A 25,802-nucleotide genomic window follows, 5' to 3' on the forward strand; every position below is an offset into this window, starting at 1 on the left:
TCATTGTGACGTCATAGAGAAATTAGTCGTTAAGCTCTAGGACAAAACGGAGTAATAAGAAATGGCGGAGACCAGAAACAGTAACGCAACCATGGATACTGCCTTGGAGTCTTTAGTGGCTGGTGTCCTTAGCACTTCACTTCGAACGGTACAGTTAACATACCTAGGGGTGAAACTTGAAAAATATTTTTAGCAACCTTTTAGACCTTTTTTTGTATTCATATGAAGCAGAATTTGTCCAAAATCTTGTACGTGAAAAGAAGAAAACACTTGCTGTGGCCTTCAACTCGACATTTAGACATATCGACGATGTATTGTCAATGAACAATGGCTATTTCCATTCTTAAGTCGATACGATATATGTACGATATTTCCATTTTTTTTTTAAAATACTAAGACTTCAAGTACGGAATTCTTTATCTCGGTAGCTCAATTCGCAGAGCCCTCCCTCAGTGATTGGAAGGTTCCGCCGAGGCAAACCTCAATCAATCTATCTAATCTCTCTCTCTCTCTCTCTCTCTCTCTCTCTCTCTATATATATATATATAAAGAAATAGTAAGCAACAGTTCCTTCGTCAAGCATTCGACACTTTGGAGTGAAAGCACTCCACACTTTGGAGTGAAAGTTGCGGGTCTTTGAAGTGAAAGTTGCGGGTCTTTCGGATATGAGACCTTCAAACCGATGTCACAGCAGGTGTTCACACGCTTAAGAAAATCTCACTGTTCAACGTCTCGTATTAATCTTGCAAGGGACGTTTAACTATAATAATCAATCAATCAATTCCAAGACCACCCAAGAGGCCTATGGGCCACATCGCTCACCTGAGCACTGTGGTTAGGAAAAAAGCAAATATCAGTTCAGTATTGAAAAGCTTTAATGCATAAGTTGTCCCGACCTACCCCTAAAAAGGGACAGGGGGTGGGGGTATGATTTGAACAAAATTGAATCTACACTATATAACTAAAGATGCTTACATATTTCTTTGTCTGTGACTTTTTTTCCTACAAGTTTAAACTTTCATTATGGTCCCACCCTACCCCTGAGGGTCATGATTTGAACAAATCTGAATCATGACCAATCATAGTTTTGCTCTTCCTGAGAAAATGATTTTTTTTTTAAAAATTCCTATGTATTCCTATGCATAACTTTAATCATCAATTGTGGCCCCACCCTATCCCCAGGGAGTCATGATTTTTTTTTTCAAACATGAATCTACACTACCTTAGGATACTTCCGAATAGTTAATAACCAATTGATGATTTGCTTACCTGATAAATTGGTTTTTAGACACAGGAAGATGAAATACCACTCCATCGCACAAAGAAGAATGTTAATGTTAGTATTCCACCGGAACACCTCTTTTGTGAGCTAACGTCACTCATTCCCGTGCATTTGGATAGTGAAGATGAGGATTCCTCGTACTCTACTGACCAAGTCGTCAGCTCTTTCCCCATTTCACCAGGAGAGAAAGATAGTTTGTTGTCGGATTCAAAAGGTATAGCTAGTTTTAACGAACCTTGTATTAAAAAAAAGGAAAACAAAGGAATTAAGGTGTTGTGTTTATTTTTGTTAAACATAAAAAAACCCATTTTGTTTACTTAATTAATAAATGTAGACAAGATTGTTATACAAATTATACAATAATCGTTTGGTATAAAACTCATACCGGTAGGTTAGTTTGCCATAAAAAAAATACATTTAGCCAATACACATTAATGGACCTCTTGAGAGGGGATAGAATATATCATGAAAGTCAATACCAGTTTCTTCTAAGGAGATTAAAGAGTTTTTCAAAAAATAAAAATGCAGGGGTATATCAAGTGCAGGGTTTGCATTTCCGTTTGATAGGTTAAATTTGCTTGATGTATTTGTCTCAACATTTTGAACTCCTATATCTTTTCCCTTTTCCATAGTATAAAGTGAGCTATATGTCAGTCCTCCGCTATCCTTGATCTGACACAAATATTTAAAAAAAAAAACACAGTTGTTTTCGTTATTGGTATATTATGTGACGTTAAGCAGTACGATGATATTTTTCTAATTTGATGTAATTTTCTACGGTTATTAATGTTTTTCCTCATCTTTAGACATGGTCCATCAGGAGAAAACTTCGAAGCTGGGTCGATTGATGAGGAATATTTTCTCGAAAAAGGTAAACTCAACAGTTCCTATTCATCCTAACCTCAAAAGCGTGGCTAAAATCTCTGTATTCACGATCTGATTGTTATTTTTTTTTTCTTTCCTTCTTTTTTTTAAAGAAAAACACGGGAACAGAGAAAAAAATTGGTAAGCAATATTTTCATTCAACAAACTATGCACAAACATGCTGTAGAATGGTGCACAAATAATCAAACAGTAAACTACCGTTTTGAAAACTTAACGTTATTAAGATTTTTTTTATTTATTTTATTTTTTTTTACCTATTTCTATTTCTTGTTAGAAATTTTCTTATTGTGCAACTTTTTAAAACCCCACATACAGACTGGAGTATTAACGAAAAAGAGTTGGCAGTAAGAGTTTTCCCCTCTCAAGAGCTTCTTGTTTTCGATGACTTTACATGCAAAGATGAGAATTCCGCCGAGAAGGAGCCGCTTTTTCACTGCAAAGATCACCAGAAAAAGCCTCGAGCGAAGCGACCCACTCGTATACTCCTATCTTGCTTCAGGAAACAGTGAATTATGAATTTGATTACGAAAAGATTTATAAATTAAACATAAGAGTTCTGGCAATTTTAAAAATAAACAGTAAATTAAATTGTCTCTGGAAAAAGTTTCAATACTTTTGGATTAGAATTGTGTTTGAGAGGAATTCTAGTAAAAAAAAAAACAATCCTGGAATGCAATAAAAAGGTGGATAAAGCATTACAGTTGAAATCCGTAGATCAGACGGAATGAGGCAAACCCATTTCTACGTATTATGTAAGAATTATTACATTATGGGGTAACTTTTCAAATGTTATGGAATATTTAAAGGGACATGGACACGCTAGTGCTTATCTACAGAAGATGACTGTACTTAAGGACACTTCAAAATTGCGACAAAATAAATTTTAAAAATGGGCATTTTTTTCCTAATTGCAGGAATGGGTCTATGTCTTAACTGCAACTTTATGTAATTACATTAATTAAACATTCCTTATCTAAGGTAGGGGTCATTACATTTTCTTGAATCTCCATATGCTAATGGGGACACCCACTTTTTTTTTACAGACTTAATACATACTTAAAGACAGCACATTTTGTCTATTGTTCTCCATTCAATATAGTTGTATATATATATATATATATATATATATATATATATATATATATATATATATATATATATATATATATATATATATATATATATATATATATATATATAATAGCTTTATATATATATATATATATATTTATATATATATATATATATATATATATATATATATATATATATATATATATATATATATATATATATATATATATATATATAATAGCTTATGTCAAAAGGAGATCAATAGACAAACATGCACTGATGGTTAAAAAGAGAAAAAATGTTTCTTCTTGTGTTCGCGTTCTCTGTTGTGACCAGGTTATTTTGATTTGCCCCCACCCATTTCGATCTCTATCATCAAATGCAGGTGGAAATGACGTAAGCAGCACAACAAACAAAACTCCATGAGAAAAAATATCTTAAAACTTATGAAATTAAATTTTAAAAAAGATGTGTATGTGAAACACTGATGCCCCCGTATGGCAACTTATGGCAAAGGTTAAACTTTCTCAAATGCAAATCAAATATGTTGGTACCAAAAGTAAGGTCTTGTCTCGAGGAATATACCTGTGAGATATGAAAGCCCTAGCAGCAATCATTGAATAGATATGGAGAAGGTTTAAGTTTTTCAAAAGTAAGTCAAACATCAAGGTCAAATGGTCAAAATTAATGGTGCCCAAGGAAAGGCCTTCTCACAAGAAACACACATGTGAAATATGAAAGCCGTAACATCAATCGTTCAAAAGTTATGGCCAAGGTTAAAGTTTTTCAAAAGAAGGTCAAACTCTAAGGTCAGGATCAAAGGGTCAAAGTCAAGGATTACATATGTGAAGTATGAAAGCCCTAGCAGTTATGGCAAAGGTTAAAGTTCGTTAAAATTTTTGTAAAACTGGGTCAAACTCCAAGGTCAAGGTCAAAATGTTAAATATGATGGTACCCAAAGAAACATCTTGTCACAATTAATAGACGTGAAATATGAAAGCCATAGCTCCAACCAATCAAACGTTATGGGTAATGTTAAAGTTTTGCGGACAAACAGACAGACAGACGGACGAACAGGGCAAAAACTATATATCCCCGAATCTTCGTTACAGGGGCATAAAATCAGTATAAATTATATTTCATTTCCTAACCAGTTTTAATATGATATGTTTGCTGAAAGTAATTCTCAGTAGTATGAAAATATAAGTTGGGGTGTGTGGGAAACCCTTTAGAGATCAGACATTTAATAATTTATTGAGAATGAGTTTATAAAACAAATGAGACTACATTAGGTGATTAGGTGTTTGATAAATAGGACGAATCAACACTATATTTTCATGCTATAAAGACAACTGTACTAAATGTATCAATTCTGTATATGAAAACATAATGAAAATTATTCCTCCTTTCATAATATTTTTTCATTCCATTGTAATTATGTATTGCTGCAACACGAATCCACCTACAAAGTATGGAAAATAAAACGCTCGAAGCCGTAAAAAAATGAAAAATTAAGATAGTTGGAAAAAGCGAAATTGGAATTGAAATACGAATTTTAAAGTTTGAAAAGCAATATTTAAAGTTGGAAAAGCCTAGATTAAAGTTTGAAAAGCCAAGGTTAAAGCTGGAAAAACCAATTTTTAAGTTGGAATTACTAACTTCAAGTCGCCCGCCTTAGGTGACGTCTCCATATAAGTGAAAAATTCTCGAGAGGGACGTCAAACAACATACATACAAACAAACTAACTTCAAAAAGCACTAATACGCTTTCATAAATTTATTCTATTTACAGTTCACATAAAAACATCAGTGCTCATAAGTAGCCCTGTTTACAAACAATTTATAATCTGAACAGTTTTAGGATTTTTCTGAAAGACCGATTGAAACCTTTGAAGCGGAACGAAAAATTGTCAATGAAATTTTGTTTGTAACAGAACTTGTCCAAGAACTCGTGTAAGACTTTACTCGTTTAATTCAGATTCGTTATAGCGCAAAAATAGCTCTTAAATGAAGGCAGTCCTTGGTATGATGTTAAAATATATTACAGTTCCAAAATAAACAACCATTAACAACACAATGAAACGTCATGAGTCAAAAATCACGCAAGTCTTACATTAAAAACATAAAAGGTCCCAGATGAGCATGAATCATGGCGGGAAAAGATGTGCTTTACTGTTCTCCGCAGCCTTTTGAAATTATTCGGAAGTATATGTTACCTCTGTATCATCGGGAGTGGCTTTCCGTTTGAGTTCGCATGGTTTCTTTGGTGCTGGAATGGTCACGGATTCAAGTTCTGCAAACTGGTATAAGAATAAAAATGTATTCACAAAAATGGGTATCACGAGCGACAGCATGATGACACCAGAAACAGCACAGACACAACCCAAAACTTTTCCGGCGATTGTTTTTGGAATTATATCACCATATCCTACCGTTGTCATAGTGATCAGTGTCCACCACCAGGCATCTGGAATGCTTCGAAAATCGTCTGATAGTTCAAAAAAGAAAACCAGGTTAGAGAAAATCATGAGACCGATGAAAATATACATGATAATAATACAGAGGTCCTTCTTTCCAACCTTGATCGAGTAGTTCAAGACTTTAAAGGCCAGCACGTGACGCATAACTCGGACAATTCTGAGAACACGAAACATTTGAACATACAGTAAAAAGGACCAAGCGTTTCCATTATACTGTATTTCCAAGAAGTGGAGAATAAAACGGCAATAGCTGGCCATAAGAAGCAGAATTTCAACAATATTCATCAATCCACAAGTGTATGAGAGCAATCCAGGACAGGTTAGAATGCGCATCGCCTGTTCAGCGGTAAAGAAAATCGTGGTGGCGATTTCTATGTAGAAAAACACTTTCGTCCCCTGGTCAATTGTCTGCTGCAAAGATGGAATCTTCTTGTGCACTGATTCTGGGAAAATACTAGATATAAAATCTGAACCATCACGATGAATAGAAGAATCGTTCAGATCCGTAGCTAAACTCTTTGAGGACGTCACTCTTTCGTACAGAAGCTTGCAGTAGTCAGGAGTAGAAATCGTGGGTACTGTCTCGGGTGGAGCCTCTTTAACCCTGAATTGAGGTAACGTGCTGATGGCGACTCCGAAGATCGACAGTAAAATGAAACAGGTAGACACGAAGAAATAGATCTGAAAAGTAAATTATTAAATTTTGAGCGACAAATCTTTCATTATTGAAAAATATTTGTTTATTTTAAGCTCTACTGGTCAGAGACCAAAAGAGCTTATGCGATAATAAGGTGTCCGTCGTTCGTCCATCCGTCTGTAAGAAGCAGATGCAAGTTAGCAAATGTGAAAATACATTACTGCTTAAGTTCCTGTACCAACAAACTAAGCGGCCATATATACCCATTGATACGAGGAGGCATTGCATACAAAGTATTTTCTGCACAACGATCGCTAAGAGTAAAGTAAAAATACACATACCCGGTATCGGTAGAAATCGTACATACTGTATTTTGAAAAATTTTACACAAACATTTTGAAAAATACAAGTAAACGAATACAAGACTTTTTTTACACGAATAAAAGAATAAAATGCTCAAAGTTAGAAAAGAAAATTGCGAGGGTAAATGAAAAGTACACGCACAATTTTACGATGCATACAACTGCACATACCATTACTTTGCATAATGAATACACTGTGTTCTTGTTTATTCGGGGTCGCTGAATTGATGTAAACCATGGAATGTGGATGAAATCACGTTATATACTATCGGACCATCGATTGATTGATTGTTGTTGTTTTACGCCCCATTCTCGAGTTTTTCATCCATATAGAGACGTCACCATATACCGGTGAAGGGCTTCAAAATTTGAGGGTTCTTTATTCAATATTGTGTTATTGCCAACCGTGACACAGACCTCGATTTTAAGGACTCATCCGAAAAACCCATCACTTTCACTTCTAATATCGACAGAGTTACCGTGACTGTTCGAGATTTGGGTCGTGGCGCGATGATACTATCGATGGTGCAAAAGTGAACAACGATTGTAATAATTAAAATTTAATTATTCTTTGCTTATTATCACACCTATAATAAAATTAAATTTAGACTCCCAAGTTTAGAGGCCAACGTCGACATCACCTTCTCGTTTGAACAGGAGTCTGCTCATATTCAAACGCTCTTTTTTGCCCCTTACTAAAACTAAAGAGCCATTTGACAAGTGACCGTTGGAGAGTAAACATGACTTTTATAATAGAACGACTTAAACTGAACATGAGAAGATGGCTTTTTTTTTTTTACCTATTGGTTGTGAGGGTTATTGTTCACTGTATGACGTAAATTAAACCCAACTCAAATAAAGTCATGATTCGTATGAATCCCATATGGAGCTTGCCATTGTAACGATATCTCCGTTGAATGTTGGCAGTTACAATTTAAGAAGCTTGCGAAAAAACGACCCTACAGAACTCAAGGAATATTGTTCTGTCGTTCACTGATGTCACAAATCCGCTGAATTCCTTGATAATTGTTGTGTTGATTTCCGTAACAGGAACGTTGTGGGTAATCCATCGTGCTCAGCTAGGTCTCTTTGTCTAAGAAGTTTCTCTAACTAATGATTTGTATTTCTGTCTCATTGTTTTCTTTCGTCTCCCACCTCTTCTAGGTTAGTCAGTTGCATAATTTTCTCGTTGAGATAAGAATTACGATTCTAAGGTGTCTAATATCTTGACAAAATGTATATTCTTTTAAGCTTCCATTTTCCTTCGCGTTGTGATTTTAAAAAAATACTCGTCCTTCCTGCATCAACTTCATTTTTCCAACTTTTTATATAGACCTGATATACCTTATGATAAAAAATGCGTTTACAATTTACAGAATGATGTGACTTGCTGCATATATGGAGCAAAGTAAAATATAGTGGTTTTATATATATGTGCGTACGGTCCACCGTTATATGTAAGTCTAAGCATTCAGTATAATTTAACAAATATTGCATGCAGTTTGGGGTAACATTGAAAATTTTCAGCCTCAAGAAAACCACTGTCAACCTCTGCTGCGCCTCAATTGACAATGTTTTTTCTGGGCTGAAAATTGTCAATGTTACGCTCAACATGCAATATAATAAACGCATCGCGTGTAAAAAAAAAAAAAAAAAAAAAAAAAAAAAGTAATAATAATTATAATATTCAAGCAAAGAGAAAATATTAGATATCAAGTATCAATTATGGAATTCTAAATAAATACGACTCCTAATTGAAACTTCTTGATTACTGCCACTTCCAATTATCAGCGAGCTGACACTGTCATTTGTCGACAATCATTGCTTACATATAGTATTGCCTATCGATTATAATTGATAATAATGTTCGAACAAATCGTTTGAAAGTAATAATGTGACGAGCAAACAGGGCATACCAAGAATATTTCAAGCTGGGAGGGGGTGTGACGTTAAATATTGTCGTTCTGTACATATTGTCGTCGGTGACAATATGTATACCTTCACTCACTGCACATATAATCGTCCACCAGGGCATAAATTTTCGCCGGCTGAAAAGTTACACATGTACCTATTGTCGCTGGCGACATTATGTGCCTACCCTCTTTGTACATATGGTCGCCCAACAGAAATCGCTACATAAAGATGTATTTGTATTTTTTTTTAATGTAATTGGTGTGTAAATCACACTGACGTGTCTCGTATGCTATTTCATGCAGCGCGATTGTGACGGTACATACCAGTATTATCGTCCTGTTCATATTGTCACCGGCTACAATGTCATATTGTCGTCGGCGACAATGTGTAATCTACCCTCGATCGCTGCATATTGTCGTCCATCGGTACATGTCGCATGACAATACATGACAATGTTTTCATATAAATATGACTAATCATTGCTATGCTGTTCTTAAAAAGAAAATTTTTACAGACTTTTCTAATATATACTTATGTAAAACTTTGATTACCCATTGTGGCCCCACCCTAGACCCTGGATCATGATTTGAAGAAACTTGAATTTATCTACAGTACCTGAGGATGCCTAAACATGACTAATCATGGGCTTGCTGTTCTTGAGAAGATTTTTAAAGATTTTCTGTATATATTACTATGTAAAACTTTGATCGCCCATTGTGGCTCCACCCTACCCCTTGGGGTCATGATTTTCAATAAATTTGAATGCACAATATGTAATAAAGCTTTCACATAAGTTTCAACTCTTCCGGCCCATTAGTTTTTGAGAAGAAGATATTAATTTTTTTCCCCTATATATTCCTTGGTAAAAAAAATTCCCCTTCTCCGAGGGGTCATGATCTGATCACAAAATTGAATTAACGCTTTATAATGAAGCTTTCACATAATTTTTAACTTTTCTGGCACAGTGGTACTTGAGAAGAAGATTTTTAAAAGATGTCAATAAATTTTCACTAATTCTTAATTATGTTCCTTTGAAAGAGGACATGGCCCTTCATTTGAACTAATTTAAATTACTTTAATCCATGGATGCTTTGTGGCAAGTTTGGTTGATATTGACCTAATAGTTCTTGAGAAGAAGCTGAAAATGTGAAAAGTTTACAGATGGTCAAACGGACGACAGACAAAATGTGATCAGAAAAGCTCACTTGTATGAGGCGCCGTTTTGGTATTTACTGCCAAAAAGTGATATCACCTATTCGAATAGGTGATATCACCTATACGAATAGGTGATATAGTGATATCACTCATTCAAATTGAATAGGTGATATCACCTATTCGAATAGGTGATATCACCTATTCGAATAGGTGATATCACTTATTCGAATAGGTGATATCACCTATTGGAAATGAATAGGTGATATCACCTATTCGTGCTGAATAGGTGATATCACCTATTCGAATAAGTGATATCACCTATTCAATTTGAATTGGTGATATCACCAATTCGAATAGGTGATATCACCTATTTGCATTTCTTACAACAATAAATAATGAATGCTCCCTTCCTCAAGTTTATCTACATTTTCATTGGAACCAAGCAAATTCGGGCTGCATTAGGGTCTGTAAATCTCCTCACGTGACTCGCGAGATTTTTCGATAATATTAACTTCCGGGTACCTCACACATGGAGATGTGTATTGGGTTATGCATGTTTATGGTTTACGCAAAGCGTATAAGGAAAGTTTAAGCAGTTGTACAAAGCCGAAGGGTTCTCCGACTTACGATGGATAAATTGAGTGTCGTAAAAGCTTGGGTGCGAGCAAGTAGGAGGAGAATTTCGATCGAAGTACAGGTAAACAAGTCAGAGAATGTCACATGTTTCTTGGGTATTCTTGGGTGAAATAGAAGTCTTATATTATACATTTGTATCTGATTAGAATAGTTTTGTTATCATCATTCCAACTAATTTATTAACAGATTTTTTTGAATTCGAGGATAATGATGTTATTACCAGCTGATTAAGGAGGAGTAGTGTAAGTGTCAGATAGGTACGAACGTCATCTTGTGACAGCATCACCTTTGTTTGGGTAAATAATTTGTTCAGAATACGCTTCATTTATCAACAGAAATTTAGCTGTTGCATGTCAGTGGGTCTAGTTTTTTAAGTATTCAATGTTTGAAAGCACTTATCAGGTCCAGTACAATCTTTTGATTTAGCAGTGTTTAGCTATATAGCTTTATTAAGCTATTCAGAATAGCTTAATTTAGCTATTTTATATCACTTTTTCTTAAATGTGTACTCAGCATGCACAAAAAGTCGCACCTTGGTGCAGTGATGATACTCAACCTTGAACTCATCTGAAATTGATGCATTTAAAACTCACTCATTAAAATCTCCTTGCATACAGTATTTGGGCCTAAAAATTATCACATCTCCTTGCATACATGTGATAATTTTTAGGCCCAAGTACTGTACAGCAGTCCTCAAAATACTGGAATTTGGGTGAAAACACTGTACATTGTTCATCAAAAAACTGTAAAAAATATCGACCAAAAATCAATGTAAGAGGTTCATTTTTAGCTCTTCTGAGCCAAAGGCCCAAAGAGCTAATGCTATGGCCATTTGTGCGGTGTGCGTAAACTTTTTAGAATATGGGCCATAACTCAAGAACCAGGTATGAAATTGATGTCACAGAATAAGTTTTTGGACTTACATTTACTCTTATAATTCATATACATATAAAGCATATAAAAAATAGAAAAGAATTAAAGGTTCATCAGGTGACAGCTCAATCATGTATGGAATATTATTAGGCCAAATAAAAAAATATGTGTGGTTCCCATTACCTGACCCTCCCTATTTTAGATCCCCGACCCTTAACTTTTTTCCGGCAATTTTCATATTTATTTTCCGGAATTTTCCGCGAATTCCGTCATCCACTTTGGTATTAGTTTTAGTTCCAGCAATGGCGGCCTCCATGCAAAAGTTGTTTCAACACGTAGTGCAAGTGTTTGATGGTGTTAAATCTAAAGCAAGCTAGCATGGCGTGTCAGTATACCTTTTTCCAGTGCCATGTTTATTTTGTTTGTTTGTTTTTTGTTTGCCAAAATTAAATAAATATGCCCAAGAGTGGCGAGATTCAGGTAATTGCTCTGTTTACAGCTGGTTTATAACAAGTGCATGCTGATTAGCCCCTTTATTATTTAATGCACGCAAAGGTGTGAAGTCAGGATAGGAAATCACTTCTCACTTGGAAGCACACAGACAGCTGGCCAGGTAACATTTTTTGGAGTTAGGGGGAAGATAACATGAGAAAACATTTATTTGATTGCATTGATCATGCAAGAATTAGCCCAATGTGTAAGATAGATTAATTAACTTGTAAATTATTAAATAATTTAAATCAGGATCGTTTCTTTTAAACCGAAAGTAAGAAAAAACAAGATGTGTTTGTGAAACACTGATGCCACCGTATGGCAGCTTATGGCGAAGGTTAAAGTTTCTCAAATGCAAGTCAAAATCCAGGCCAAAAGATAAAAAATGTTGATACCCAAAGAAAGGTCTTGTCTATATAGGAATATACCTGTGAAATTTGAAAGACCTAGCTGCAACTGTTCAAAAGTTATGGCGTTGGTTAAAGTTTTTTAAAATAAAAGTCAAACGTCAAGGTTCAAAGTCAAAGTGGTTGGTATCCAAAGGAAGGTCTTGTCACAAGGATTACATACGTGAAGTATGAAAGCCCTAGCACCAACCATTCAAAAGTTATGACCAAGGTTAAAGTTTTTCAAAAGTAGGTCAAACTCCTATGTCAAGGTCAAAGGGTCAAAGTGGTTGGTATCCAAAGGAAGGTCTTGTCACAATGATTACATATGAGAAAAATGAAAGCCCTAGCAACAACCATTCAAAAGTTATGGCCAAGGTTAAAGTTTTTCAAAAGTAGGTCAAACTCCTAGGTCAAGGTCAAAAGGTCAAAGTGGTTGGTATCCAAAAAAAGGTCTTGTCACAAGGATTACATATATGAAGCATGAAAGCCCTAGCTCCAACCACTCAAAAGTTATGGCCAAGGTTAAAGTTTTTCAAAAGTAGGTCAAACTCCTAGGTCAAGGTCAAAGGGTCAAAGGGGTTGATATCCAGAGGAAGGTCTTGTCACAAGGAATACACATAGGGGTGCAACGATACACTAACCTCACGATACGATATGTATCACGATACATGACAAGGTTAAAAAGACTTTCAAGTTTGTCATATTTTTTTAAACTTGACAGGGTTATATAAAATGTTCATATTTTTTTGATAATAATTAAAATAAAATTTTGTTAACTTGCATTGGATTGTTGGGTACATCTTTGAGTTTTGACAATATTCTAAACCAATGATGAACATTTACAGGGAACTACGGGGACCTTTCCTTATAATCTTCCTTTTAAATTGGAATGAAAAAGGAAGACATTCATTCTTTTATTCCTTTTATTTACGTAGAAAACCAGTTGTCATATTTCTCGTGTTAACACGTTTTAGTCAACAAGACAGTGAATTTTCATCGAAATACACACATGATGAAATATCGTGTATTACCAAAGAATACGTTTAGATCTAAAGGGTTTATCATTTGTCTTAACATCTATAACGTATAGTCACATTAAGTCCTTCTCAGTGTTAAATCTGAGGTCTGTAAGATGCTGGAGAAGAGTTTAACTTCCGTTAATGCGTTATATTGGCGACCTCACGTTTTGTGCGGAAGCCATTTTGAAATTGTAAAAAAGGAAACAAAACGAATGATTCGGATAATTCTGGACCGATGGAACTGAACCGCGATATCAGTTTAGCGTATCGTGAATTGAACCGTGGAAAAATATACCGCGATATACCATCAAACGGTTTATCGTTGCACCCTTAAATACACATGTGAAGTTTGAAACCCCAAGCACCAACTGTTCAAAAGTTATGGCCAAGGTTAAAGTTTTTCAAAAGTAGGTCAAACTCCTAGGTCAAGGTCAAAGGGTCAAAGGGGTTGATATCCAGAGAAAGGTCTTGTCACTAGTTATATTTACAGTACTTTCTTTCGTTTGTAAGGGATTTATTGTACAGAGAGGCGTGGCAGTCGAGTCGCGCAGCGACGAGACTGTCACGCCTCTCTGTACAATAAATCCCTTACAAACGAAAGAAAGTGTCTGTAAATGTCTTGTGTCATGGTCATTTGCATAGTCACTCCTTCAGCACCAAACTGCACGCGACATTACGTCATAGGCCTAGGTCCATCGTAAGTGAACAGGTTCAAACAAAGCAGAAAGTACGAAGGAGATGGTTGCATTGAAAAATCAAGCAATGTTAAACGAGTGTGAAATTGTATTTGATGGATTAATTTAAGCAGTATGAGTATTTCAAAAACCATAACAAATACAGGCACAATACTGGAAACCTGGATCCGCCCGCACTTTGACCCGCTACATTATTGTTACTAGTCTCTGTATTTTTAAAATATTTGTTTAAATTAGTTAACTAATGAGTTTACATGTAATTCTCATGAAAATGGTTTTCACGTATGCATTTTCAGATCGAAAGGGGGGGGGGTGAATTTTGTGAGGTTTCTCATTTTTCCTCTGGATAAGTTGTATATGCTTACAGAAATTGAAGAAAAAAAATTTCAAAAGTATTGAGTTCCTTTGGAAGTTATTGTACAGTACATTGGAAGTTATTGTACGGCTAAGCTCCGCCCCCTAGAAGTTATAGTACGTTGGAATTCAGCCAAAGGTTTTCTATATGATTTAAAGTATGGCTAACATCAAAAGAAAAAGTACCGCACCATGACACAAGGAATACACATGTGAAGTTTGTAACCCCAAGCACCAACTGTTCAAAAGTTATGGCCAAGGTTAAAGTTTTTCAAAAGTAGGTCAAACTCCAAGGTTAAGGTCAAAAGGTCAAAGTTGTTGGTATCCAAAGGAAGGCCTTGTCACAAAGAATACACATGTGAAGTTTGAAACCCCAAGCACCAACTGTTCAAAAGTTATGGCCAAGGTTAAAGTCTCATAAAATTTTGCAAAAGTGGGTCAAACTCCAAGGTCAAGGTCAAATATGATGGTACCCAAAGAAAGGTCTTGACACAAGGAATACACAAGGTTAAAGTTGACAACAGACAAACAGACAAACGGACAAACAGATAAACAGACAAACAGACAGACAGGACAAAAACAATATACCCCTGGGATCTCTCAATCCCGGGGCATAAAAAATAGTTCATGAGGAAAAGTGAAAAAGAAGACTGCTGATTTTACCTGAATAAAGTCAACTTGCAAAACACCAATATATATGAGAAATGAGCTTGGAAGTATGAAGTCTTCAATGAGGCAAAAAGGTTTCATGAAAGGATTTAAAATTTTAATAATATTAAATATTTGTAATTCTGACAAATTTGAATGATTCTGTGTCATCTTGCTTAGGTGATTTATTTTGTTTTAAACATTACTGTACAAAGTATAGGTGTCACATTCTTTTCCTCAGACAGCTCTTAGCAGAACTCTCATGTCCATTTTCTAGTTTATTGTTCAAAATTTATTATTAAGTAAAATAAGAACTATTCTGGATAAAAGTAATTAATTTCATTTATAAACACTGATTTTAAAAAAAAGGATGTTCACCTTGGACTTCATTTTTTACAAAAAGAAAAGATTGTGTATTCATTATTTTTGATTTGAAAATATTTGTTTCATATTCATAACTAGGGTGTCCCCTACCAATGTTGACTAGTATATTTCACGCCACGTCGAAATGCCACTTATTTTCTCCTTCACTCTGTTCATCCACAAATAAAACATTTCTTTTCTGAATCATAGCTGGGAAAGACTGAATTCAAAATAAACAAAACATTTATTAGTTATGAGTTATATACTCAGCTCTTCACACAAAATATTTCTGTTTTTTCGCATTCTATAATGTACAATTTTAGATTTTATATACCTGTATAAAGACTTCCGCAGCAGATTCCGATGGAGAAATCATGATCTATATTTAAGATTTAATGTATAATGCTTAAGATATCCATTAATTTTACTTATAATATACAATTCTGAAATTAATATCATCCTTTAAAAACAAGGACAGCACTTTTCATCTTCGTAAAAACTTAACATTCTCAAAAAAGAAAATATAATATCCAAATAACAGTTAAATAATTCAATTTGCTCATGCTGATTTTCTTCAAACATTGTATTTTCTAGATGAGTATGAACTAGAATAAATAGAATCAGCAAACAACTGTTTAAATACCCAAGACATTTTATTCACACATTAAAGCACATATCTAATCCATATGCTTAAGAGAAAACATATCTAACACTCTACACATAAAATAGTTCACTTATGCTAACGAAAAGAAATAGGTATTATTTAGAAAAATTTAGAAAATCATTTTGTAAAAAAAAAACACACATATTTTTTTGTTTGGCCTTAACGCTGGGTTTCCAAATGTCAAAATTAAGGGTATTCGATATATTCCATACAAGTTGTCAATCATTTATAAGTGATTTGTACAGAGGTTCATTTGCATATAAATGTTGTTAACATTGTTTTACTGTCTTTATTAACTTGTAATACTAAATTTTATAAATTGACAAATTCATTCTTTTTAGAAAGCATATAATTTGGAAAAGAGACCATCAATCCACTGGGGGGTATCGCATGAAAGCAATGATTATAGAATATTGTAAGGCTGGAGGAGTTGTAGTACAACAGGCAGGCAAGTAATGGTACTTTGTTCTGGAAATTTTTCGCCCCAGTTAAGTTTTATTTTTCTCATTCTGCCCTCCTTACAAGTAGGTGAATTTAAAACGGGACAAATTCGAAGAAGGCAGCATATATCTTTTAAACACAAATGTGTCTGATCAAATTTTAAAAGGGCAAAATTGTTTTCAAGGGTGAAAGAGTGAATATTTTAAAAATTAGAATGGGATGAAAATATATCCAATAATACAGGTTGTATAATGAAAATAATTTGTTCTGTAAAAGGACAAATTTTGTTCTGATTTGTATCAAATAAATAAATATGTGCCAGATTTATTAGTTTGCAGGCACCTAAGTTACCATCAGTTGTGCGTCAAGCTGTGCAAAAATTCTATGTCATGTTACAGAATCTTTCTTAAATACAGGTATATGTCTGCTCATCTGGCAATCTTAGGACATCACTGGATGGTTTTGTTTAAAAAGATTACAGAGTTAACACACACTTCCAGCATGAAGACCAACCAGTTGCCTCACCTGTCCTGACATTGTTAAAGGTAAATGGCCCTTTCAGAAAAGGATCTGACAATGCAAAGGCTTGCTAATCAATTAAAGATTTCTATTTACTAATAGGTAATTAATTTGAATTTCTGTAGCTTAAAAATTTAATGATGTGAATTAAAAAAATATTTTAATCAAAATTATTTTTATTTCAGTACTTTGTGACAGTGAAAAGACATGGCTTTAAACTACTGCATCAGAGATCAATCCAGGTTATAAATCTGAGGAAAACAATAAAGCATCACTTCGAGCTACTTATATCTCTGCCTTAATAAGTTTTCTGCATATGTAACTAACAAAGGACAGTGACCAGTTGTACCTATGATATCAGAGGGCATCCTGAAAAACACTCATCACTATAAGAATAGAAAACTTCAAATGACTTTTGTATCAATCCTTTTGAATTTCATCTGGCTTGGAATTTCAGTAGCCTTTAGCATCCTTCAAGCATTTCATGAAGCACATGTACCAATTTGCAGATATAAAATGTTTGAAACAGATTGCTTGTCCCAAATTAAAAAAAATAAATTCTCTGCCAATTAACAGTGTCATAAGCAGTTGATTGATATCACAGTTCCACTGGCATAGTATTTGTAGTTGAATGGTGCCATTTTTAAGAAAACTTTTCACAAAAACCTGGAAAACATCAGATGGAAAGGAGCATCTACAAGAAAAACAGTGAACACTTTCTTGAATATTAACAATGATATATCATGCCCATTTACATCCTTTATATACACTAATTAACCTAATCATAGAGAATTATGTACAAATTTGTCCTTTTGTGTATTTATAGTGTATTAAATTGATTTTACTAATTTATAAATATTTATGTTTTTCACAGTCGTTAACATTTACAAATAGAAGTACATATAACAAAAATATTACTTAAGAAATAAGGTATCATTTTTAAACATCTATCGGGCTACAAATACGGGTTGGTCACGAGATCAAATTCCATAAAGCCCGAAGGGCTTTATGGTAAATTTGATCTCGTACCAACCCGTATTTATAGCCCGATAGATGTTTAAAAATGATACCTTATTACTTATATTTACATTTGTGACTTATTCATATTTTATATTTGCCTGATTATAATCTTTAACGCGTGAAATGTTTTATTTTTCAAACCCAACGGCACGTGTTTGATCCTCTGATTGCGCGTCGACCCTTTATGACGTCACTGAAAAATTACGTCGAACGTTTATGACGCGAGGAACCCGTGTTTATACGGATATAGATACGCATTGCTTTCAATAGTGTTATATAAAAGAAAACATTTGCAAATGTAAATATATGTTTATAAGTAGGATAACGTGAAATTGTTATACCACAAAAACCATCGCTGACCTCGCCTCGGTCAGCAATGGTTTTTAAGGGGTAAGAATTTCACATCACCCAAAATAAACAGGTAATATTTTTCTTGTTATAGAATGCATTTTAAAGAAAACATCAAGGTGAAACAAACGTGCAAACATTCTGCACAGTTAACATTTTTTATTACTGTATATACTGTTACCTGTAGTCATGCATTTTCAACCATTGGGATGTAATGTCCGGCATGCAGTATGGTAATAGTACTTGTTAACAAATGTTTTTTAAACCAATCAAATTTGACTATTTAACATGAAAGTGTATAACAAATTTATCTAGCATAATGGTGTTGTAAGTAACCATGGAATGTGAGCTTGTGTGAACTTGATCCTGAATTATTAAGTTTTGAATATTGTAATAAAGAATTGTTCAGCCTAAGCTTTAACTTGTACCTGATTTAAATGGAGTTCCGTCATTAACAACTTGGAAGTTGGAAGTTGTCACACTCTCCATGAGTATAATAACTGGGGGATCTGCTTCATTTGCAGATACATGGATAACACATTCTCTCAAAGGCTGTCCCTTTTTCAGTACCTTGAGCAGCCCTGTAACATATAATGACAAATGGAGAAAAATGCCTATTTCAAGAAAAAAAAAGTCTGTCTCATAATTGTAGGAGTATTGGAAAAGGGGGGGGGGGTCGTGAAACTTGGCAGTTAATACAGTTTGTATGTGTAAATGAAAAAATGCCTTCTTCTTTGTAGAATAAAAAATGATTATTTTTTGAGTGTGTGTGACCATTTTTATTTCTGAATAGACAGGGTAGCCTACAGAATGAGCTGACCATTTTTATTTATTTGTAGTAATTAAATTAAAAAAAAAAAGAATGTGTTTTCTACAAAGATCATATGTTATCGACGTGGTATTCAACTTTGTATTCCCACGGTCGATGCATTTGGGTACATCTATTTTTTTATTTCCTTTCAATGACATCGCACAATATCCCAATCTCATGTATACCTGTCCAATACTCCAAATTATACCATTGTAAGCTTAATCAATGCTTTAAATTTATGAAACCAATCTGTAGATAAGCGTACCTTTTGAATGCAGACGATTTTAGCATAAAAACGATTTAATTTTCCCTTTATGCTTAAGTATGTTGGCTAATCTTGGCCCCCTCGGAATAGCTTGTGTTTACGTTATGTAATGAAAAAATAAAGCAATTAAACGCTATTTACCTGCATCTATCAATCCATTTTCTCCTCTTCTTTGCAACAATCGGGAATCAAAACAAACCACAAGTTTAATAATTCCACTGCGATGCTTACAACTTAAGTAATCCTTTGTCTCCAAGAACGCTCAGGTACCCGGGAGTTATAAAACGAAAGTGAAAGTCAACGAGACTTACAGACCCTCTGAATTTTCCTATAGTATACATGATAGATAAGTGTAATAAATATAATTTGTGAGCAAAACAAACTACAAATTCTACTGGGGTGCTTAAAACTAAATGCGAAGCTGTAATCCATTGTCTGCAAGAATGGTAAGTTATAAAACAAAAGTGAAAGTAAATGAGAATTAAAGGCTATAGTCTTGGGAGCAGTTGTTATTTCATAAATAATTTGAATAGGTGATATCACCTATTCGAATAAGTGATATCACCTATTCAAAATGATTAAGTGATATCACCTATTCGAATAAGTGATATCACCTATTCGAATAGGTGATATCACCTATTTGATTTGAATAGGTGATATCACCTATTCGAATAAGTGATATCACCTATTCAAAAGGAATAAGTGATATCACCTATTTGAATGGGTGATATCACCTATTCGAATAAGTGACATCACCTATTTGAATAAGTGATATCACCAATTCAAATCAAATAGGTGATATCATCTATTCGAATAGGTGATATCACTTATTCGAATAGGTGATATCACCTATTCGAATAGGTGATATCACCTATTCAGAAGCTGAATAGGTGATATCACTTATTTGAATAGGTGATATCACCAATTGAATAGGTGATATCACTTATTCGAATAGGTGATATCACTTTTTGGCAGTAAATACCAAAACGGCGCCTCATACACTTGATCTTTCAGCTCAGGGGAGCTAAAAATGTCGATCCCAACCCCAACTACAATGTATATCGGCACATGTATAAGAATAACGCAAAAATATTTTTCAGATAATCATTAATACTGAACAAAGAAATCAACATTCAATCTCCAAATATGTATAAAGAGAAAAAAGAATAGGCTGATTTATCAGATATATCAAGAATCACAATATCTTGGCATATTAATTTATGGTGGTGTACACAAATCCTGGACACAGTTTTCTGACAAAACCTTTTCTCCCCACGGTATTGCGAGTATAAACATAAATAAATACAACTTTTTTTCACTTATTTTTCTGTCATACACTTAGTCCATACTTCTGTCTGTCTGTTTCTCTCCCTCCCTCTCTCTCTCTCTTCACGACCTTAGTAAGAATTCTTGAACACAATACTAGTATATCGGCAACAAAATGTGCAAATGCTCACAGTACATATTGTCGCCGACGACAATATGTGCCGATGCGTGTGACTGTACATTTTGCCTTGCATTATGCAGGAAGAAAAAAAAGGCTCGTCTCAGTACAATACGTACCGTCACAGCGGGTTGGCGGAGTGGTCTTTTTCTCACTTGTAGATTTCCTCAAAAGTAGAATAAAACAATCAGAAGTGACAAAGCTGTGTTACAACGCGAAATTTAATAACAACGCAAAATGTAATAAACCGGGATTATTGCATTTTGCGTTATTACATTTTGCGTCGAGATCAACGCAGAATGTAATAACGCAAAATGTAACAACTGACTTTTTAGGATTATTACATTCTGCGTTATTACATTTTGCGTCGAGATCAACGCAAAATGTAATAACACACTTTTTGGATTATCACATTTTGCGTTGTTACATTTTGCGTCGAGATTTAGCAAAGGGCAAGAATGCAAAATGTAATAACACACTTTTTGGTCAGTCAGGTTGAGAATAATTTTCAATTAAGTAGTGGATGAAGAAAAGAAACGGAAAGAAAATAAAACAAAAGAAAAAATAAACAAATGCTTAATATTCTTACATAAGATCGTATTTTATAATATGCTTGATTTCATTAGCTATTTAAAATCAGTTTGATATTCAAATCATAGGTGTTGCAAATTAGAAACGTGTTGCAGGGGCGGGGGTGGAGAGTGGGGCGGGGGTAATTTCGTTGAACAGTGTATTTTTGCTTTTTGATATACACATGCATTGAATTTAGAAAAAACATCTATTAATTTGTACTGACAGGTGTAAATAGAGGGGGTTTATTAACAATTATGATTCCATACTCTTTTACAAATCACGTACAGTGCAGACCAGCAAGATAAAATTATCTCTCTCTCTCCAACAATAAAATGGATGGTTTCTGCATCTGCATAGAAATTCAATGATCAATATACGAAGTAAACACCCCCACCCCATCCCTGCCTCTACTCACCGTACACACACACATACACTTCTAGTTTGCTAACCAATGTACACATGCATGTCATTCATGCATATCAAGAGCTTTTAATGGACCCATGGTCAATCATTGGTAATTAAAAATGTCATTGATTGGTGTATAATACAGACTGATTTATAAATAAACATGTCAATCAAAGATAAGTTAATGTTTTATAAGTATTCAATAAAAATATATAAAAAAAAAAAACAGAGCTAGAAAAAGATACATTTAGATTTAGTAATGTCCCTAAAAGCCGTAACGTTTGCCTCATTGCTAATTCTGTCTATTTTGTAAAAAGAATTTCCACATGGTTATATATTTAAATCAATTTTGTGATGTTTTGCGTTGAACCCCCCCCCCCCCCAAATGTTTTGTTTTATTACATTTTGTTTTATTACATTTTGCGTTGTCCTCGGCGCAAAAATTAAATAGCGCAAAATGTAACAACGAAAAAATACGTTATTACATTTTGTGTTAACCCAACGCAAAATGTAATAATATAAAAAAGTTTGCTGTTACATTTTGCGTTATTACATTTTGCGTTGATATCGACGCAAAATGTAATAACACAAAATGTTATAAATCCCAGTTTATTACATTTTGCGTTGTTATTACATTTTGCGTTGTAACAAAGCTACTTCTTGGAAAAGAGGGTTGAATCTAGTATAATGAGTAATGACGCAGAAAATGAGGAGAAAAATCTTAATTAAGTTCGCATTTCAATGGAGAAGACAACTTCTAGGAAAAACTTTACATATAGTCGGTATACTTTTAATTGAAGCTTTAATTGATTTAAATGAGAACTATAGGGGAAAAATACCAACATTATTGCATAGGGTAACATGTATTCTGTTTTCTATTATCATTTTATTTGTTTACTTTTATTCAACAATCATATATGTGTTTAAACCATTAAAGTGATATCTACTTGAGTCTTCGTTATATAAGGTATGTCAGCCCAGTTTGAAATATGACTAATCAAAATTTAAAGGTGCTAAGACACAGATATGAACTTAATATTTTCTCAAATTTTCTGTATAATATCACGACTTATATATTGCAATAGCATTTCACACGAAAATATAATTAAAAACTTATTTTATCTTGAAATTATTGGAACTACGAATTCCGGGACGCGTTTGATTAACACATCTTTGCACTTACACAAATATTAACTTTATCCTTAATATTTAAGAAAAGAAGCGATTTTGTTACACATGTATGTATTAATGAAAAATATTACATCTATAATCCAGAAAATTCAGAGTAGAAATGTTCGAAAGCAAAACCAACTCACCAGTATTGTCAGTCCGTGCTCTGTGATGTGCACAGAGTTTAACAAATTGAACACACCCGTGAAACGTAAACTGTTTTTGTAAACAGGGCACGAGCTCTGTTATTGTTAATGTTTACGATTCACCGGGTGTATTCAATTGTCAAACTCTGCACACACCACTGAGAAACTGTGAGGGTTTTGCTTTCGAACATTTCTACTCTGAATTTTCTGGTTTATAGTTTTAATATTTTTCATTAATACACAACAAAATTGCCACTTTTCTTAAGTATTAAGAATAAAATTAAAATATGTGAAAGTGCAAGGATGTGTCGATCCAACGCGTCCAGAAATTCGAAGTTTTAATAACTTCGAGATGTAATAAGATTTTTATTATATTTTAGTATGAAATGCTATAGCAACATATGAGTCATGAAATTATACAGAAAATTTGAGAAAATATTTACTTCAAATCTGTGTCCAAGCACCTTTAAGGCCGAAAAGGGCGTAAATAGAACGGCGGCAAAATTTTCAAGTATATTCCATACATTTTTTTCTTTACTCCCCCCCCCCCCCCTCCCGATGAGATTATGAATTTCTGTGTAAATTCAATCGCGCATTAACGATTCATTCCAACAAGTAGGGCCCATGTCTGTCCACAATAGCAGACAGCATGCAGTTGGCTGTATTAGCAGGAGGCGGCTATCGTATAAGGAATTCCAAATTAATGTAAACCAGTGAGAAACCATTTTTTCTGAAACATTTTTCTAAACATGTGGTTTGATGATTATAGATAAATTAGATAATGTCAGAATATAACACGATGTCAATGCTTCTTTAACGGTGACAAATATGGTAAATTAAGGATCGCCAATCCCTGCGTAATTAGCTGTAACACGCGTAGGGACATATATAGTTTTGGAATAACTCAAAGAACATATATTGAATGAGATTACTGATAATAAATTCCGATAAATTAATTATCGCCAGATTGACGTGTTTAGTTACAATATACATCATGTCACAGAAAAAAGTTTGTTTTGCTGAATGTAATACGTGACTTAACTCATAAAATGTATGTTAACTTACTACTGAAGTATGTCTTTACTATAAACAAAAAATTAAAACTCCACCGCAAATCTCACCTTCGCAACAAGACAATCATCGTGGTAATTCAAGACATTCCAGACTTTTAGAAAAACTTTCCTAGGAGAACTTTTCGGATAGGATGCATATTTCTCGGGCATACATGTACCAGAATTTTTGTAGTCCTTTAATAAGGCCTTCTCCCGGTAGTAACTAGCCAAGCGGTTCAAACAACAGCGCTCCAGTTTTTCGTGAGAAATCTCCCAGAAATCTAGTTCCTCCTTGAACTCCTCTGGACATGTGGAGATTGGCATATGAAGAATCCCGGTCAAGTGAAAATCCAGAATAGCTTCAAAGGCTTTTTTCGGTCGGTTTATGATAATTCTTTCGCTTGGGTACTCTCGCACCCATTCCCTGATTTTTTCACAGTGTCCCTCTAAAATATCTTCAATGGAAAAACAGTATTTTTGTCCTCTGATGTATACGAACAATTCGTTTACCATCTCGTTTTTGTACTAAATCGCGTTTGCTAAATTCAACTGAAGTAATAAAGTTATTATCTGTATTGCATTGGATCAGATGTTGGCAAACACGTTTCCATGGATATATTGGGTGCGAAAAGACTGGTTTAAATTTCCTCCAATCATATTTTTCCCCAAAAAAAAACCGTTTTTTCCAATATATATATTTTTTAATTTTTCCTATCGTTCGTTCTTGTTATTTCAATTTTTTTTCTAAATTGACAATTGTCATCAAAACTTTAAATGTCATTGATCTCGTAGATTCTTTTATTTTTAAAGTTGTCGCTAAAAAAAATTACTCTCAAACGAAAACAAAAGAACAACCAAAAAATTATGCAAGAATATCAAATTATATATATATATTTTTTAAAAAGTGGCTTTTGGATCCAAGTAGAAAAGTATCAACTTAATGAACAAAACATATCGTAGAGGTGAATGTATAAAGCAAACATTTAACTCCGATCTCTCGGGTTACATGAAATAAAAAATGCTCTGTCGACTCAAGTTTATGTTAGCATCCTCGGGGAATGGCCAATCTTAGACCAAATAATAAATATCCTCTTTTTTTCAGTGAATTTTAGGTATTATAAAGCAAATATTTATGAATTCCTTTTATGTTGTGGAAAATCGATAGAGGTGTTATAGCATAGAATATAAATTGTGGCGTTGGAATTACTTGTAGTCAGAAATGGACCGGCTCCACCTTTAATTAATCGTTCATCGAAACCAGTAGTCTCTGATGATACTGTAGCTCTACTGGTTTGTATTTATAATAAAGAGACAAATGTAGTACCTACGACCTGAAGCACTTATTTTTAAGTCTATACTTACAGGCTTTGTATCAACTTTTATTGAAATCAAATTGAAACTGAAGATTTTCACTTACTTTTTTTTAATAGCTATGGCAACAGAATAAATAGAATACCGAGCTTGACTTAGCCTACTTTTGTACCAAGAAATCAGACCAAAACTGTAGGAGAAGCGGTTTGAACGAAATTCACAAATTCTATTTTTAGCAACCATCGGAACACAGTTCATCGAGATCAAAAATCGATATACAAAATTGTACATAAGAAGTGTACTTGTGTATCAAGTTTTATTGGAATCGGAACAAAATTGTACAAGAAGAAGCGTTTTGAAATAATATCAAGCAAA

At 33.9% G+C, this 25,802-nt stretch overlaps 2 protein-coding genes and 1 long non-coding RNA gene across 3 annotated transcripts; 2 read left to right on the forward strand and 1 right to left on the reverse strand.

Annotated features, from left to right (window-relative positions):
* Nucleotides 1-53: 53 nt before the first annotated feature.
* LOC133183721 (uncharacterized) lies at nucleotides 54-2,777 on the forward strand. Its single transcript, XM_061318643.1, has 5 exons — nucleotides 54-148; nucleotides 1,289-1,496; nucleotides 2,089-2,153; nucleotides 2,260-2,287; nucleotides 2,483-2,777. Exons 1-5 carry the CDS (start codon nucleotides 62-64, stop codon nucleotides 2,674-2,676), a joined length of 582 nt encoding a protein of 193 aa, XP_061174627.1. The 5' UTR covers nucleotides 54-61; the 3' UTR covers nucleotides 2,677-2,777.
* A 2,522-nt stretch (nucleotides 2,778-5,299) lies between these two features.
* On the reverse strand, nucleotides 5,300-24,629 carry LOC133182723 (potassium voltage-gated channel subfamily B member 2-like). The gene is made up of 2 exons (XM_061317572.1): nucleotides 24,186-24,629; nucleotides 5,300-6,402 (listed from the first exon to the last, which is right to left on the reverse strand). Exons 1-2 carry the CDS (start codon nucleotides 24,627-24,629, stop codon nucleotides 5,437-5,439), a joined length of 1,410 nt encoding a protein of 469 aa, XP_061173556.1. The 3' UTR covers nucleotides 5,300-5,436.
* On the forward strand, nucleotides 10,329-16,365 carry LOC133183722 (uncharacterized). Its single transcript, XR_009720708.1, has 3 exons — nucleotides 10,329-10,486; nucleotides 10,612-10,721; nucleotides 16,264-16,365. It is a non-coding gene; the product is annotated as an uncharacterized LOC133183722 (long non-coding RNA).
* Nucleotides 24,630-25,802: the final 1,173 nt, after the last annotated feature.

Source organism: Saccostrea echinata, unplaced genomic scaffold (genome assembly GCF_033153115.1).
Source record: "Saccostrea echinata isolate AGI-Se365-2 ecotype Australia unplaced genomic scaffold, CSIRO_AGI_Sech_v1 ptg000009l, whole genome shotgun sequence".
Taxonomy (NCBI): domain Eukaryota; kingdom Metazoa; phylum Mollusca; class Bivalvia; order Ostreida; family Ostreidae; genus Saccostrea; species Saccostrea echinata.